This window comes from Elephantulus edwardii, unplaced genomic scaffold (genome assembly GCF_000299155.1).
Source record: "Elephantulus edwardii isolate Elephantulus edwardi_28Jun2011 unplaced genomic scaffold, EleEdw1.0 scaffold00056, whole genome shotgun sequence".
Taxonomy (NCBI): domain Eukaryota; kingdom Metazoa; phylum Chordata; class Mammalia; order Macroscelidea; family Macroscelididae; genus Elephantulus; species Elephantulus edwardii.
Window position 1 is genome coordinate 9,717,668 of NW_006399806.1, and position 18,383 is coordinate 9,736,050.

Below are 18,383 nucleotides of genomic sequence, written 5' to 3' on the forward strand. Positions count from 1 at the left end.
TGTTAATAGACCTTCCACCAATCCTGATGCCACAATTCTCCTCATAGAGCCCAGCCTCTCGGATAATCTGCTCTGCATACATGTTGAAAAGGTATGGGGACAGGATGCATCCCTGGCGTACACCCTTCCCAATTTTGAACCATACAGTGTTACCCTGCTCTGTTCTGACTACTGCCTGATAGCTTAATTTCTGATCAAGAGAGACAACTTTTATTGGACAGTCTGAAACCAAAAAAGTGCTTGTCAAAGAAAAAATATGAATGCATTTAGACAGTGACTATTTAAGTCAAACTTTGGGCATCAATGAATAATTAAAATGCCAGGATATCATTACAGTCAAAAGGATCATGGGGTAACTGACAAAGAACAAAGTCAAAGTTAGAGAACTGTCCATTGGCTTGATATTGAGCCTCAATTCATACTGAGGCTGCAGTCTTTGACCTTCTGCAGCAAGCACTTCAATTCCTCTTCAGTTTCAGCAAGGAGGGTGTGTCATCTGCATAATGCAGATTGTTGATGAATCTTCCTCCAATCCTGAAGCCACATTTCTCTTCATACAGCCCAGCCTCCCGGATAATCTGTTCTGCATATAGATTGAAAAGGTATGGAGATAGGATGCAGCTCTGGCGTACACCCTTCCCAATTTTGAACCATGCAGTGTTTCCTTGCTCTATGCTGATGACTGCCTCCCGGTCCAAGTATAGGTTTCACATTAGCATGATCAAGTATTCTGGGATTCCCATTCTTCTCAGAGTTAGCTACAGTTTGTTGTGATCCACACAGTAAAATGCCTTTGCATAATCAATGAAACAGACATTCCTCTGGTACTCCCTGCTTTAAGCCAAGATACATTTAACATTAGCTACAATATCCCTAGTACCATGACACCTTCTAAACCCAGACTGCACTTCAGGCAGTTGTCTGTTGTGCTGTTCCAGTCGTTTTTGGATAATCTTTAGCAGAATCTTGCTTGCATGTGATATCAATGATACTGTCCGATAGTTTCCACACTCTGTTGGATCACCTTTCTTTGGAATGGGAACAAATATAGATCTCTTCCAGTCAGTTGGCCAAGTGGTTGCTCTCCAGATTTCATGGCACAACTTGATGAGCACACCTAGAGCAGCATCTGTTAGCTGAAATACAATGGTATATCATCAATTACTGGAGCCTTATTTTTTTGCCAATTCCTTCAAAGCAGCTTGAACTTCTTCCTTCATTACCATATGTTGTTTCATGAAATTCTTCTGTGTCTGCCAATTCCTTTTGGTAAAATTACTCTTTCCATCTTCTTTTCATACTTCCTGGATCATTTGCTATTCTGCCCAAAGTATTGCAACTCGAGGTTAGAATTTGTTCTTCAGTTCCTTCAGTTTAGGAAATGCTGAGTGAGTTCAGCCCTTTTGATTTTCTGACTCCAGTTCTTTCCACATTTCATCGTAATACTTTAACTTTGTCATTCCGAGCTGCCTTTTGAAATCTTCTGTTCAGCTCTTTAATATCCTGATTTCTTTCCTCTGCTTTGGCTTTTCAGTACTCTGCAATATTCAGAGTCTCTTCTGACATGCATTTTGGTCCTGTCTTCCTCCTCTGTCTTTGTAATGACCTTTTGCACTCTTCCTGGATGGTACTCTGGATATCCTCCCACAACTTATCTGGTCTTCACTCACTGCTGTTCAAGGCCTCAAACATGTTCCTGAGATGGTTTTGAAATTCAGGTGGGATAGATTCAAGGCCATATTTTGGATCTCTGGACTTGATTTAATTTTCCTTAGCTGTAGCTTGAATTGCATATGAGTAGTTGGTGGTCTGTTCCACAATCAGCTCCTGGCCTAGTTTTTGCAGAGGATATTGAGCTTCTCTGGCAGTTTTTTCCACAGATGTAACCAATCTAATTCCTGTGCATACCATCAGGTGAAATCCATGTGTATAACCTGTGTTTATGTTTCTTGTAAAATGTATCTGAAGTGAATAAATTGTTTATTGTGCAAAATTCAATCATTCTAGCTCCAGCTTCATTTCTGTCACCAACTGCATGTTTTACAACTATTGATCTTTCTTCTCTGTTTCCAACTCAATATGGATTGAGAAATCAAGAAAACAAAGATGCTCACTACTGGGCCAATTGGTAGCATCATGATACATGGTGAAGAAAATGAGATTGTTAACAGCTTTGATTTGCTTGGCTCCACAGTCAACACTCTTGGCACCAGCAGCCAGGAAATTAAAAGATGTATTGCAATGAGAAAGTCTGCTGTTAGGGACCTCTCTAAAGTACTCAAGAGCAATGATATCACTCTGGAGACTAAATTGTGCCTGATACAGGCCACGGTCTTTGCAGTCACTTGCTAAGCATCAGAGAGCTGGACAATGACTAGGAATGATAGAAGGAGAACTGATGCCTTTGAGCTATGGTGTTGAAGAAGAGTACTGAATACCATTGACTGCTAAGAAAACGAACAGGTTCGTCCTCGAGAGGGTTAAACCAGGGTGCTCCTTGGAGGCAAAGATTCTGAAACTTTGTCGGACATACTTTGCACATGTTGCAGTGAGTGACCAGTCCTTGGAGAGGGACATCATGCTTGGGAGGGTGGAGGAACAGAACAGGAGAAGAAGACCCTCTATGAGGTGGACTGATTCAGTGACTAGGCTAATAGGGATAGGTATGTCGGAGACAGTGAGACAGGCATCGGACAGAGCAGGGTTTAGAGCTGTTGTACACAGGGTCGCTATGAGTCGCAGGTGACTTGATGGCACATAACAATAACAACAATAACTATGAGTAAGACTCATATAGTCAACTTGATGGCATCTAAAAACAAAACCCATTATACATGCAGATGATTAAAACTTCTAAATACCATCATCTTCATCATCTCTAAAATGTGATATATTAATGGTGGCATAGTCTGTAGGGAGTTCCATTGTTAACCCAAAGCCTATGTCTCTCTGTGGATTCCTATCCACCAGCTCTTTGTTCTATGGGAAACAGACAATCTCCTATGTAATTTACCACCTCCAAGTCCAAATGGAAGGTCTGCTGAGCTGATTACAACACATGGCAAAGAGTGAATCAGGGAGTAAACGGTAGATTATTCTAACACAGAAAGGAACCCAGCAGAAGGCCATAATGTAGTTAGGAGAGGCTTAGCAAATGTAAGAAAAGGGCAACTAAAGAGAGAAATTTTCCTCTTTGGATTTTGCTTGCTAATATCCAGGTTTTCACAACCCCCGACTCCCCACCCTGTCACTCCTATATGCTCTTTCTTCTAGGTCATTTAAACAGAAATGATATCTTTGGTCTTTTACATTCTCGTTCTCCACTCCGAAACAAACCAAAACCCCCCCAAAAAAACCTAAAAAAAAAAAATCTAACCTCAAAAAAACCAACAAATCAAATCTACTGTTGTTAAATTGGTTCTAACTCAAACTGATCTTCTATCGAGTTTCTGAAACCGTAAATCTTTATGTGAAAAGACAGTCAGTCTTTCTTTCTCCCATGGTGTGGCTGCTAGATTCCACCTGCTGACCTTTTGGGTTGGCCTGTGACATGACATATTACACCAGCACCTGCTTAAATCACCAAGTAATGGTAGGGAAACTGAGGAGCAGAGGTGAGAAAACTAAGCTTTACAAGGTACGCAGTAGCTGAACTTTGAACAACTTGTTCCTGTGTAGGTCAGGTAAAGAGGAGAGGCAGGATTCCGGCTGACAGAATCTGCTCAGTGAAGTCTTTGGCTGAGATGAGATGAGATGAGAATGTTCAGCTTTTACAGAAAGACTTTAACTTTCAAAGGCCTTAACTATGGTATCACATATTTGCTACAGTTCTATTTCTGAGGAAAGTGCTTGCATGAGATTGTTCCCATATCCTAAACCTGCTCTAATTTTCATATGATTTGTAAAAGGGGTGAAAGTCCTACAGGAGTAAAACCTACAGATGAGACATTCTGTTTTGGGCCTGCTGAGAGCTCCTGTGAACACTGGACCTTCCTTTACGCCTAGGGAGGTATGAGCATGACAGACACTTTGATACTTACACCGAACCAGGTCGCTGGTAGCCATTGCTTGAGGTGTTGTCTACCCTTAACCTCCTGCATGTTTTCGGAGGCAGGTCTGGATTTGGTGGGGCTTTGGGCATCTCTTTGGAGCCTAGGGAAGTTAAGCTTTGAATGGATCCACTGTAGCTCTTGCTTCCTAAAAAGAAAGCCATTAGACAAAATAAAGGCAATAACACAGTCCTGCGCATAACAAAAGGAAGCATTTTTCTCAGAGCCCAATGGGAAGGTACAGAATGTTCTTTGAACACAGCCGCCCATCACTGAGAGAGATCACAATCTACCACAATTACAAAGACATCACCTAACAGAGATGGAAAGATCCAGGTAAAAAGTCACAGCGCACAGGGGTCTGAAAAATCCAAGCTCAGGAACAAAGCAGATAAGCATCAGTAGTTCCCTCACCATTTCACGTTTTTTTCCTGCTTAATCACGCTGAATAATCAAGCCAGTGACACCAGGACAATAAGCCCTCGCACAAGCGCCACGCTGGCTTACCTTCAGTGGCAGAGATTGATCGAAGTGAGGAAGCGGAGGATCTTTTGAGTGCCGCTAGTCCATAGGGTCCTTTCTTGACCAGGTCTATGGGTGGGGAGGCCTCCCCTGCATTGGTGGCCGAGGCTACACTCTGACAATCAGACTCTGCGTCTGTCTTGGTTGTATCTTCTCTAGAACTCGACTCAGGGCTAGGGGTCCAGAGACCAAGGCTTTTTTGTCCATTGGCTGATGATGGGGTTGCAATCCAGGGGATCCCTCCAGGCTTGTCTCTGGGCTGGCAGGAGGTCAACTTCGGGGTGCTGTTTTGTTCAGAGGAGTGAGAAGACAGTGACTCGATGCTGCCCATAGGCGTACTGTCAGGACTGCTGCTGTAGGAGTCACCTGACGAGCAGGGGAAGGAGAGAGAAAGGCAACAGTCCTCCATAACATCGTAGGTGTTCATAGCATCACCACCAAACTCCTGCTTTCCAGCTCACTGTGGCCACCTAACCCAATGTGGAGAAAGTTCTTCATCTAGTATGGAAAGGGGTCCTTAGTACTAGAGAAAGGCTTTCAAATATGTATGTGAGCTTGGAAAAAGTATGCTCCCCCTCTGCCAATATTAACCTAGGAAGGTTTGTTCCTCATAAAGACTGACCGACAGCCTCAGAAACCCTAAAGGGCAGCTACTCTGTCCTGGAGCGTCACTCCTGAAGTCAACAGCTTTGGAGTAGATTTAATGCAGGAATAATTTTAGATGCACCCTGCCTTCACGCAGTCCTCTTAGTTCCTGAAGCATTAGCAGACTGTCTTGAATTTGACCAAAATTTCAAGATGTACAAGAGGGAAAGTGAGTTGGAGAAGGACGTTGAGATGGCTGCACAACTTGGAAGATTATAATCAATGTCATGTAGGAATCGTTGAAATGGTGCATGGCTGCGTATATTTTTGTCCAAAAAAGAAAAAGAGTCAATGGGAAGGGGGTATATTAAAGACATATTTCTGTCTTCTCTTGCTTTTCTGGTCTTAGTTGAATCTGAATTACAATGCACAGGAGCGCCCTTCATCCAGGGACCCTGGTAAACTGCAGCAGCAAATTAAAAGCTGCTCATAATTTTCAAAGAGGGCAATTTTTCCCCCCTTGCCCTGCTGAGAATAAGCAAGCGAGAAACCAGTTAAATAATAGAGTATATTTTTTAATGTTCTTGAAAGAAAGCGTGATGGGGGGAAAAGTAGAGAAACTATAGTAATAAAATGTGCTGCCCAACCTATCTAAGGTAAAAATTTATATATTCTGTCTCTATTAAACACTGTCCCCAGTAGGGGAACAATGGGAGCTTGAAGTGAGCATGGTCACAGTTTATTACACATCATGAGCTCAGGCTCGGACCCACGTCACCCTGGGGCCTGGTTCAGAATAGTAAGTCAGTGATAATGTGCTGTGTAACTTTTCTTTTTCTTTCTTTCCTTTGATAGCCAAGAGACGAGGCTTTAAGAACATAATGTGAAAGGATGAAAGAAAATGACTGCTTCAGCGAGACCTTTTCTTGCTTTCTTCTCTACCACTTCCACAATAGGACAGTACCTACTACAAAGTAGCACCCAGTGTACTTAATCACAGCTACAGAAAAGGGGCTTTGAGAAAACAGGTTGGTTTTTGTTGTGGGTTTTTTTGTTTGTTTTTTTCCTACCTGCCTTTGTAGCAATAATGAATTTGCTTGCCCAAGGAACCTTGCAACGCTCCTGACAAAAGCTATGTTAGGGAAGGGGGTTGGCTGGTGGGAGGGAGGCTCATATTCCTTTTCTACCTAACTTCCCATCAGGCAAGGTAAGGCTGAATTACAGAAGGTGGAAAGCGCCTCTCTAAGGCCAGGCACACTTACTATCTGGTTCAGCCAAGCAGGGCGTATATCGCCCTCGGGGCTTCCGAGAACCAGTGGAGAGACAGATTGCCCTTGTTCTCCGGGATCCGGATCGAGACTGGGGCTGCGGAAGGGGAATGCTGGGGTCTGGAGCTGTATGAAAAATCTGCACAGAAAGAAAATGGGGGAGGTCACTCAAAGGCAGAGATTACCATCACCATCCTGAAATAAATTATGAAGGTTACTAATTATCTCCTGAAATAAATTATGAAGGTTACTAATTATATTCTAATTGTTGGTTTTGTATACCATAAAGTCAGAACTAACCCATAGTTGACTCTAAGATGGGTTTTCAGAAGCAAATGATGGCACGGGAGGAGATTTGCCCATCCTTCTTCCATAGAACAGCTGGTGGCCTCAAACACTGTGCCTTCACGATTGCAGCGCAGCTTCTTGCCACTAGGCCACCAGAGCTTCCTCTAGATGCTACTTAATCTACAGCACAGTTAGAGCTACTCAATCCAGAAAAATACAAGTGCTAGAGCAAGGTACAAATTTCTTTTCCATTCATGGTTTTATTTCTTTGGGTCCCCCCCAACCTTTTCTTTTTGCTTTTACTCCACTACTCCTGGTACAAGTGAAATTGAAAAGATTTCCAATAATTTCAAGGAAACCTCTCAAATAAAGAACAAAGGTACAAGGCAAAGCACACTGGTTCTTATTCTTACAATGCTTTCTTTATCCTTTCAAGTTCTGTAAGCCTGTGGGAAAGAAGCTCATCTTGCATCAGTTCTCTAGAGAAGGTGCTGCCATATTGTTGGCTCTGAGCTGTCAAAGGAGGTGACGAACTGCTGGTGGAGGTGCAGGCATGGCTACAATACAGAGCCATCTCATAGCCTTTAACAGGCATGAAGAACATTCTTCTGCTGACACTAGGGAGTGACAGGGGGATAAGAGGAGAAACTCAATCTCTCCAAGGGACTACACTAGACCCAAATTGATCACAAATGATCAGATCCTAAATGGTGTCATTTGTTTAATAATCCAATCAATCTGGCTTTCTCATTTTCCTCATTATTTAGAGGGTCAGTGAAAAAGAGAAGATACTCAATGGGATGAACTGACAAGATGCCTGCAACAATAGCTTTAAGCAGGTGGAGACTGTGAGGATGATGATGGATACAGCAAGGTTTGGATCTGCTGTTCACAGGGTCCCTTGACGTCAGCTAACAGCAACAACTTTTAAAGAAACTCTAGAGAATCTATATAAAAAGGACCTCAAGATTCTGTCTCCTGTATTTTCTTCTTTTATTTAATTGATAATATAATGTCTACCATAAAAGCCTACTTCCTGAGACATAACAAAAGGAGGTAAAAATAGATTTGGTTACATTATGTTAAAGTCTTCCATGAATGTAAATACTAAACTGGCTACATAAATGTGAGGAAAGAACTTTTTGAAACAAATGATGTAAAAAAAAAAAGGGAAAATCATACTTGGAGGATTCTGAGAAAAGGAAAAAGTTATAATGAAGAAGTAACTTACATAAAACTAAAAAGGCCAACATTTAATAGAAATCTGTGAACACAATGTAAATGCTCATTAATGGTATCAATGTAAAATTCCTTTTTGACAATTTTGACACTTCTTCAGGAGAAGTCAGCCTACCTTTTCATAGTGCTCAATCAGGATTTCAACCACTATATTCTGAAATTTAATATTCATCATAGCAGCTACGGTTTCTTCCTGTGCTCTCATCAGAGTTGGGCCAAATATGACTCCAAGGTTTGAGACAGTCATAAGATTCTGTTGACTATGTAGTGATACTCTGCAAAGAATGAGCAGTAATAATATCTTAATATTAATGCTTAACACATATGATTGGAAGCAGGAGTGGCATCCACTTCCGAAATAGCTTGCCTCTGAACACTCTATTAACTTGGAAAAATGATGATAGCTATGGGTGTTCAGGACTTTCATTCATTGGGTCTCTATGAGTTGTCCACAACTCAATGACACTTAACAGCAACAAGAAGAAGAAGCATGAAATATTCTTCCATCTAATTTGTGACATAAGAAAAATGTAAAATATGCCAATACAGACTAATATGCCAATACAGACTAAGTTTCCCATAAGAACTAGTATTGGTTACCAATAATTAACTAAAGTGGCAATAGTCTAAAAAGATGTTACAAACTTACAAAAAAAACACAAGAAATTTTCAAAGACCAAAACAAACTAAAAATTAACACAGGGAACTAATGCTTTTGGTGGAAATTTGATCTGGGGAAAGCTCCTGATTCTAAAAAAGAGAAATTACTGTTCTCCATACTTCGCATTTATAATGTAAGTAAAATAATTTGAAAATATTATGTGCTATTTCATATATTTCCAAGTTGATATCCACATTTTAAAGCTACAAAGGAGGAAACTATCTACCATAAACATATATATATGTACATATTCACACAGACAGACAGACATAACTTTAAAAATTAATTATACCACCTATCATTAGATGGGCTTCAATTACAATGACAATCCTTGCACCATCACACGTTTTAAAAAGGCATGAGCAAGTTTAACAATTGATCAAGTGGTTAAACAAAAATAAAATTAGGGAATTACTTGACCAGGTGCTTTATTAAGATGTCCAGCATCTCTCGGTTTTTCTCTGGTAATTTGTGCACCAATGCATGTACCGCTTCCACTCTGTAGTTCTGGTCATCAGATTCTGTAAAATTAGGGGTGGGCGGGAAGGGAAGGAACAAATGCTAGAGTCTTCATTTCATTAATTTGCATATGTAAACATTAACATCAAAACACTAAGATCATTTTCATCACATCTGATAAACACTGTGCTTCACGTAGTAGTGTTGCTACTATGATTCTCTGAGGTTTACTCAATTGTTCCATGGTTGATCCGTTAATCTAGATCTGTGCTCTTAACAACTGAACTCAGAAGCAAACACATCACTGGGCAGATGATGACATGATCAAATCTTTCACATGTGAGTGACCTCAGCAACTGTTACTGAATGCTTAATCCACCAGCTACTTTAGTAAGAGTAATCTTACTGAAACCTCCAAGTGACCCTAGGAAGCAGGCATGGCTCCCCTCATAGCACAGACTTAAAGACAAAAAGGAACATTTCTAATGTGTCAGCTTTATGATGCAAACATCAGCCCAGGAGATTTTAAGCCCACATCTATCACCGAAGAAGCACTGAGAGGGAGAAATCTGAAAAGTAATACATTACCTAACCCATTCCTATAATCTACACCTATACCTGTCTCAACTCATTGTTGTTGACCCCCCAGGGAGTTTTAAGAGGCTGTAAATCTCTTGGGAGGAGATTGTGCATCTTTCTCCTGTGGAGTTGCTGTTGGATGCAAATCCCCAGAGAAGTGCTGTCTTTGGGTTAAAGGCATAAATACAGACTATGCCCCCAGAGCTCTCTTCCTTACCTATATGTGTAGTCTTGTCTATTTCATCACAGAGCTGTTCTTGCGAGAAACTGATACTTGTCAGTCAAGTAAAATGAAATTAGAACTATCCCTTCAAACTCTTTATAATCACATTAGCACAACCTTAATACTATAACCATTTTGTTTTCTACAACACTTCGCCAAAATACACATAAAAAGCAAAACAAAATAAAAGCAAAACATCTGTAATAAGCAAGACATGTGGCCAATGACAAAGGTCATGTTCACAACGCTATGGAACGCTTATAGGCCTTATGAAGTACTAGTTTACTTAATTCTGTAATTTGTTATGTGCTATTTAGTTACCAAAAGCATATAATTTAAGACTATCAGGTAGTTTCTGAAGCACAATGGAGAAAAAGATTAGTTAGCTGGTTGGAATTTGCATATTTGCCAAATACACAGTATAACAGGAGAGCAGGTATAATGCTTTCAAAGCCAGCATACTTACTAACAGCAACAATGAAATCTTTGTGCAATTTGTAAGTCATCAGTGGTTCAGCAAGACACCTGGCAGAGGAAGGAAGTGCATTGTAAAATGGCAGTCTCTCCTGTGTCTTAGCATTCAAGGCTTTAGGAACTGAGTGATTATGCAGGTAGTATGAAAAGAGTCTAAGCTGGGGGAAGCTCCAGGTATGCCTAACACCTTAACATCCTCGATGTCACCTTTTGTCACAACTTGCCCCAATATAGTAAAGGGGAAGGTTGTGTAACAAGTGTTTTCTCTGTAAAAACCACTGGATGACAGGAATAAACCCTTCTCAGTTGTATGCATGTGCACACATGTGAAGTCCATTTTAAAAAAAAAAAAGTTTAACATTCAGTATGTTATTTTTTAAAAATATGTGGAAAATCTGATACAAAGTTTAACATATGAAATAGAAGATATTATTCAATTCTCATAAAATACTGGCACTTTTTCAGGTTATATTTGGAATCACAAAGTATTAAGTCCCAGGACACTAAACAAATATGTTACCTCCTTGTGCCATTTCACTGAAAGGTAACAAATTGAAATAACACAGTGAAGTCTGGGCTGAAATTGAGATACACAGTGAAGTTTGCCAAATCATGTGATCACTACCCAAAGAAGGTGTGTAAGAACTCACGGCCTAGTAGTGGAATAAACCCTGAGAACTGAGGCACAAATGTAGACTTGTACACCAATGTTCATAGCAGCATTATTCATGATCTCAAGAACATGGAAACAGCTCAGATGTTCAACCACAATCAAATGGATTGGGAAGTTATGGCACATTCACACAATGGAATACTATGCAGCACACAGGAGCAATGATTTTGTAAATTATTACCTAACTTTGGTGGGACCAGAGAGTGTTACGCTGAGTGAACTAAGGCAGTCCCACAAGGACAAATACTGCATAAAACCATTATTGTAGATTGAATACGAGGATCCATTGGGGAGGGAAGTGGAAGCAGAGGGATGAAGGTGTGCAGGAGGAGGGGGGATTAATCATGGAGTTGTATATGAGGGAGGGGTGAGGGAAATTGGAAAATTTTAATATGGAAAATACTGTGTTCGAATTTCGTAAATAAACTAGTATTAAAAAAAACACAAAACAAAAAACAAACTCCTGGTCAAGTAACAGGAGTTAAACCCCTCTCACCTGAGGTAGTTTTTCAGCCCACTTGTTATAGTCTTATTGTCCCATAGTTCAATATCAATATCAATATCAGGAGGGGATTTCGGAGCTAGAAAGAATAAGAAACAAGTATGAAATGTGCAATTCCAAACACGATACATGCCATTAATAAAGAAAAAGCCAACATGTGTGCATTAAGAGAAAGGCATTTATCTCTTAGGATGCTAAGACAGCTAATGGCAGGGTGGCTGCTGATGTGAGCTGGTGTGGAGCTGGCTTGGCTCATCTTCTCAGGACGCTGAGTTCAGACCAATTCATAGCTGATCCTCTGAGGCAGTTAATCACGTACGAGGAGGCTGTGGAGCTGCTTGTGGATCTGAACCACCTGAGAGGCATAGACTTTGGCTTAATAGTGAGACTCCCTACAGACTTTGTTACTCTGATACTAGACCTCAAATAGGTTTTACGAATAATAGCTGATTGTTGCTTAATTTAGTGCCTGGCGGGCTTCTAAAGCATGTACAGATGGCTTTTTGTTAGCTATCTGTTTTTTTAAAGGTTAAATTGATGCATCCAATCCTCAGTCATCCCATTTTAGAAATGAGACCGAGGCACAAAGAAGTTGAACAAATCCTCTAACTTCACAAAACTTTTTGGTGGCCAAGCTAGGAGTCTAAGCCATGCAAGGGGATTCCAGCATCTGTGTTCTTATATTAAATATATTGCACCTTGCTTCTAGCTAATCAAAGGATACAGGAGACAAAGTCTAAAAAAATTTAATGTCTCCAAACTTAAAAAAAAAGTAATTAAAAAGCCTTACTTCAAATTCTAATTATTCATCTATAAAACAGGACTAAAGACAGAATACAAACACACACACACACACACACACACACTCATTTTAAATATCATTTGGAAATACTTAAAAGATAAATAATGGTCTACATCTCAAAGACACCTCTGGTTTTGGATTATTAGAATAAAAAAGCTTAATGAAGTAATGATCTTCACTCAAGACTTACAAAATATGGTGTTCATGAATTTCTGGACCTTGGAGTTGACGCCTCCTATTCGGTAGAGGCCTAAAATGGTGATGCCTAATGGAAATGAAAACAGTAAGAAAATGACTTGAGACACAGCTTTCTTATAACAGAATGTTAAAAACACAGACATATGGCTATGTAGAATTTGAATGAGACGCATCCAATTTTACAGTCTAACTTCAGCTAACTTAGCTTGGAAACACACATCAGACATAACATTCCTCACATCAGACACCTGAGAGTGATCAGAAAGTCTTTGAGGATCTTCAAAGTAGTAAAGCACACCTGCCTCTTCTCCTTTATTTGAATATGAAAAAGCATCCCAGATGAAGAGGGCTGCTCAGAACTCTGCATCCTCTTCTGCTTTCCTTAGAATCACTGGCGACTGCTTGCTGAAGCAAGTCCTCCAAAGAGCTGGACCCCATCAGCTCCAAAGCAAGAGACGCCTAACCTCACTAAGAGACAGCTTCCTTATGTGTACCACCGTGAGACTACTATGTATTGCTCTGATACACAGGTCGGTGCTTTAATCCTTGGCTACAGGACTCCAACAACAGGTGTGAGCACAGCAGGTCTTGTGATGACGGCACCGGATTGGGTAGGGTTTCTACTGTTGTCCACAGGGTCACTATGAGTCAGACCCAGCTCAATAGCCCCTAACAACATCATCACTGAAGAATTTAAGCAATCTGCACAAATTATTAAAACTTTTAAAAGGTAGTTCCAAAATTTAAGATCAGAGCGCCAAAGCCAAAGACTAGAAATTACTTAGATAAGGATCTCCAGAATTCACAGGATCTAGCAGGCAAATGGAATGAGCTTCAACACAGAGATCATGACTAGAGTGAGAAAAAGTACAGAAACAGAGAGTGGCTGAAATCAATGAGGGGAACAAAACAGGAATGAAAGGACGGGGAGGGGCAAGCTCCCTGGGAACTGTATTCATCTCTCTGATGCTTGAAATAAAATAAACAATAAAAAAACAGGCATCGGTCAAAAAGAAGTGAAGTGAGGAAGAATTAAAGAATAATGAAAAGGAGAATGAGTATAAGGATCCAAGAGGGGTGGGAGAGGGTGGAAGCGGGGAGATGAGGATGTGCAGGGGGAGGGAGACTAATCATGGGGTTGTACAATTTGATGGGGGGGTGAGAGAAAGTGAAAGAATATTTTCTCAAAAGCAATGTATTCGAATTTTTAAAATAAACTCATATAAAATGAAAAAAAAAAAAAGCAAAAAAAACAATCAGTGGAAATACCTCCCCCCACCCCAGAAAAAAAGAATGAAATACAAATGAAGTACGATTTTTGGCAAATTAGACTTCGAAGAACAACTATTTACATATTTGTAAAATTCACAGAATTCTTAGACTCCCACATTAATGATTAGATACATACTCATTTTATAAGTCTAGAACACAATACCCAGGTTGAGAAACCATAAAAACATTCTTGTCACACCACACTAACCTCTTGTTTCCACGGCTTGAATGCATTTTCTCACAAAGTTGAACCCTGCTTCATTTAAGTACACTAAAAAGAAAAGAAAGTCACATTATGATTTCAGCTGATCTTACACTCATACTTCATTTGGCTCTGTTGTACCATCACTTAAATGGAACAGAGAATGTTCCTGAATTTATGGAACACTTTTAACAGAGTCTACAATTTTACTTTGTGGAGGGAGGTTACATCAATCTCCTTAAGAGCACAGCTCCAACCCAGAAAGTAAATAAGCTACAGAGTTCCCAACCATTTTCCTAAAATTAGCCTTATCCTTCAACTGCACATTTTCCCAGATGACAGATGCAAACAGAATAGTAACAGTATTTTACTGCACATGGACTATTCCATTAAGAAGTTGTTCACATATCCTTTTCCATGTGACTCTGAACATTATGAAGTAGGTACAAAACTTTAAAAGCTAAAGACAATTCACAGGGCTACTAAGCACTTGACTTTGTTCTCTTTTAAGCTCAGTAGCCCTGCTTCTAAGACCTCTCCATTGCATTCAGTGATCATATTCCAAATAATTCCAAGCATGTTCCGTGAATCCACAGACCTTAAATTATGAAACAGATTTATGTCCATGGTTGCTCTTTTCTTTGTTTTTAATCTGTCCTAGATTCCTAAAGGTTGTGAGGTCAGATCAAATTTAACTACTAGTTAAATAAAGCCTTTAACTTAAAAATACTACACGACACTCAGACAAAAACTCATCTTTTTGAATTATGATCGATATTTTTAAATAGTTTAAAAACTTTATAACCTGTGGTGGTGGTGGTGGTTGTTATGTGCCATCGAGTCACTTGCGACTCATAGTGACCCCATGTACAAGAGCTCTAAATGCCGTTCTATCCTGTGCCAACCTAGCCATCTCAAATGTACTTATTCCCACTGCTCCAGTCACAGAATTGATCCATCTCACCAAAGGTCTTCCTCTCCTTCGCTGCCCCTCCACTCTGCCAAACATGATGTCCCTCTCCAAGGACCAGTCCCTCCTTGCAACATGCCCAAAATATGTCAGACGAAGCTTCAGAACCCTTGACACCAAAGAACACCCCGACTTCACCCTCTCCAGGACAAACCTGTTTGTTCTCCTAGCAGTCCATGGTATATTCAACACTCTTCTCCAGCACCACAGCTCAAAGGCATCAATTCTCTATCAACCCTATTCACTGTCCAACTCTCTGGTGCATAGCACGTAATTGTGAATACCATAGCCCAGATCAGGTGCACCTTAGTCTCCAGCCTGACATCGTTGCTCTTCAGTACTCTTGAGAGGTCCCTCACAGCCAACTTTGCCAATGCAATTCGTCTCTTGATTTCCTGGGTGCTGTTACCAAGAGTGCTGACTGTGGAGCCAAGTAAACTAAAACTGTTAACTATCTCAATCTCTTCACCATCCATAGTGATGCTTCCAATTGGTCCAGTGGTGAGAATCTTTGTTTTCTTGATGTTGAGCTTCAATCCATATAGGAGACTGCAGTCCTTGACCTTCTGCAGCAAGCGCTTCAGGTCCTCCTCAGTTTCAGCAAGCAGGGTTGTGTCACCTGCATAATGCAGGTTGTTGATGACTCTTCCACCAATTCTGATGCCACATTCCTCTTCGTGCAGCCCAGCATCTCAGATTATCTATCTGTTCTGCAGTAATAATAGGGAGCCCCAGTGGTGCAGTCTGCTGGGATTTGTGTGCTAACCCAGGGGTGGTTGATCCATCAACAGTTCCATGGAAGACAGATCATCTTTTCCTGGGTAATTTTCAGCCTCAAAAACCTGCTGAAGGGGTCAATTAAGAGCCAGTTCCAACTCAACAGCAATGAGCTGAGTTGCGGAAGTAGTAATACAGGAAGACAGATCAAATAATGAAAAATCTAAAACTGGCTTCTATGGAAAGATGGTAAAGTCAACATATTCATAGAATTCAACAGACTTACAAACAAAAGAAATAAAAATTGGCCAAAAAGTCAAAATGCGGTGCCATTATCAGACTAACCACTGAAGAAATCCTAGACACAGAATCCTACATTAATAATGAACAAAGAGAAAAAGTCGAAGAAATTAAAGGCCAGAAAAACTAGAGGAATTGACCTGGAAGGATATTTACTACATATTCTCACTTAAGAAAGGCAAAAATGTGAGAGTATTCATATTTGTGCTGGCCTAGACTCTAAAAACATGAACACGAATGGTTGATAAACAGTAAGGGGGCAGAATGAAGAAACTGTTATTTTGATTCTCTAGATTCCATGACTGTTTTATATATATATCAAAATGTATATACAGCAGGAAAAGGATGGGCAATCTTCTCCTGTGCAATTAATCTGCTTCTGAAAACCTGCGGGAGGAGGGTCAGCTATGGGTTGGTTCCTCAACTTTATGGTACATAATAATGATAATAAAAATATAAATCTAAATATACAAATATACTTTTATATGTAAATATATTTATGTGAATAAGACATAATTTTATTTTTTCAAAGTAAAAATTACCAATGATGACTTGTCTCTGGAAAGGCTTTAAAAAATATCAAGTATATATAAATTGTTTTATATTACATATATAGGCGGCTTAGTAGTAAAGAGCTATCTTGCTGGCTCAGAGGCACATGGTTTGAATCCACCAGCTGCTCCACTGTAGAAAGATGGGAAATCAACTCCCGTGCAATTTACTGCCTCTGAAAACCCACTAGAAGGTCAACTCTGAGTTGGTTCTGACTGAAAAGTATATGACAACATACATCTATATTTTTATCTATATTTACATCTATACACACACACATTTATATTAAGTTGTATTCTTGAAATTTTTTTAAAAAATAAATTGATTTGAAAACATAAAAATAAAAAAACTAAAACATATACTGCAAACAATAGGAGTGGTTTATTTTTTTGTTCTCCTAATGCCTTGAGTCAAGTGACCAGAACTCAGGAATATTTCGGGTAACTCAACATGTAAGAATGAAGAATTCATTCATTCTGTTTTTATGTAGTTTTAACCAGTATGAAGTAGTCTGGTAGCCTAATCCACAGAGAGGCTTGCTGTTAACTCACCAGCAGCTCTGCTGAAGAATGATGGGCAATCTCTTCCAGGTGATTTGCTGCCTCAGAAATCCAATAAAAATTCAACTATGACTTGGTTTAGCATTGATGGCAATATGTGAGTGAGTGAGAACTAGTTTTATGCGAAAAATAGTCTTGTTTAAAAAGATCAAATAGCAGTCACTGACTATAAACTCAACAACAACTCAACTCACTGTCATCAAGTTGGAACCAAAGCTGACCCTCTAGGGGCTTTTAAGAGGCTGCAAATCACATGCATGAGATGGCCCTGTTTTTCTCCCATGAGCATAAACTCTTCTTGCTAAAGTTGGTGAGTGGGTCCTGACAGAAGTTGGCCTCATCTGTATGTGGCAGAACTATTTTCTACCCTATAGCATTTTCAAGGCTGTGCCCTGTAAGAAGAAGACAGCCAGGCTTGTTTGCCAAGGCACCTCTGGGTGAATTTGAACCAAGTACTTTTCAGCTATTCACTGAGCATTCCACCTTGTGACCTCCAACCTTGTTTTACAAGAGAATAACTGACACCATGAAATGACTACTACCTTCCAGTAAACTAAAATGTCAAGCATAAGGTTATATGACATTCATGTACTTTTTTTGATGGGTATAAGAAACAGGGGTGAAGGAGAGGAGAGGAATTAACTATTATTGTCCATTTTTAACAACAAAAAAAAATTAAGCTAAAAAACAAGACAATCAAGTTTTTATATGCATTCTTAACATTTATGTTGCTTGTTTTTGAGATCCCATTGCTAGGTTTTTCAGTAAAAAGATTTATTAAAAGAGAAAATGGTTTAAATTTTTACAAATGTCAGTACACATTGCCATTGGCAAAATGAATGGATACAATTATATAAAAGCAAAATTTCTTTCCTAAGTATCCTTCTCTTTTTTCTTTTTTTTTTTTAGAAAAACAGCAATAAGCAAGCTTGAAGGCTTACTAGAATATTGAGCAGAGACTTTCAATTTATCATTGTTCAGTACGGCTGAGGTTCTCGAACTCACAGAGATTCTATGAACAACCAATGGGAACCTTGGTCTATACTGTGCCATCCTCACCATTCTGCGATGCTTAATCCCACTGCTGTAGTCACTGTGTCAACCCATCTTGTTGAGGATCTTTCACTCTTTGCAATGACCTCCTACTATTCCAAGCATGGTGTCTCTTCCCAAAAACGGGTCCCTCTTGACCCAAGAAGTCTTAGTCTACTAAACAAACTAGAATGCCACGGTCATTGCATAGAACAAAATCTTCAGAGTCTGATTATCAGATCATTCCACGGATGCC

General features: G+C 39.8%; 1 protein-coding gene across 1 annotated transcript in view; it reads right to left on the reverse strand.

Annotated features, from left to right (window-relative positions):
- ARHGAP42 (Rho GTPase activating protein 42) overlaps positions 1–18,383 on the reverse strand; it is a 403,816-nt gene that overhangs the window by 17,088 nt on the left and 368,345 nt on the right. The window contains exons 13-21 of the mRNA XM_006887325.1: positions 14,003–14,065; positions 12,515–12,589; positions 11,517–11,601; positions 10,340–10,398; positions 9,028–9,133; positions 8,067–8,226; positions 6,419–6,563; positions 4,557–4,937; positions 4,041–4,197 (exon numbers count right to left, since the gene is read on the reverse strand). Of these exons, the coding sequence (XP_006887387.1) occupies positions 4,041–4,197; positions 4,557–4,937; positions 6,419–6,563; positions 8,067–8,226; positions 9,028–9,133; positions 10,340–10,398; positions 11,517–11,601; positions 12,515–12,589; positions 14,003–14,065 (1,231 nt within the window). The remainder of the gene's footprint in view (positions 1–4,040; positions 4,198–4,556; positions 4,938–6,418; positions 6,564–8,066; positions 8,227–9,027; positions 9,134–10,339; positions 10,399–11,516; positions 11,602–12,514; positions 12,590–14,002; positions 14,066–18,383) is intronic.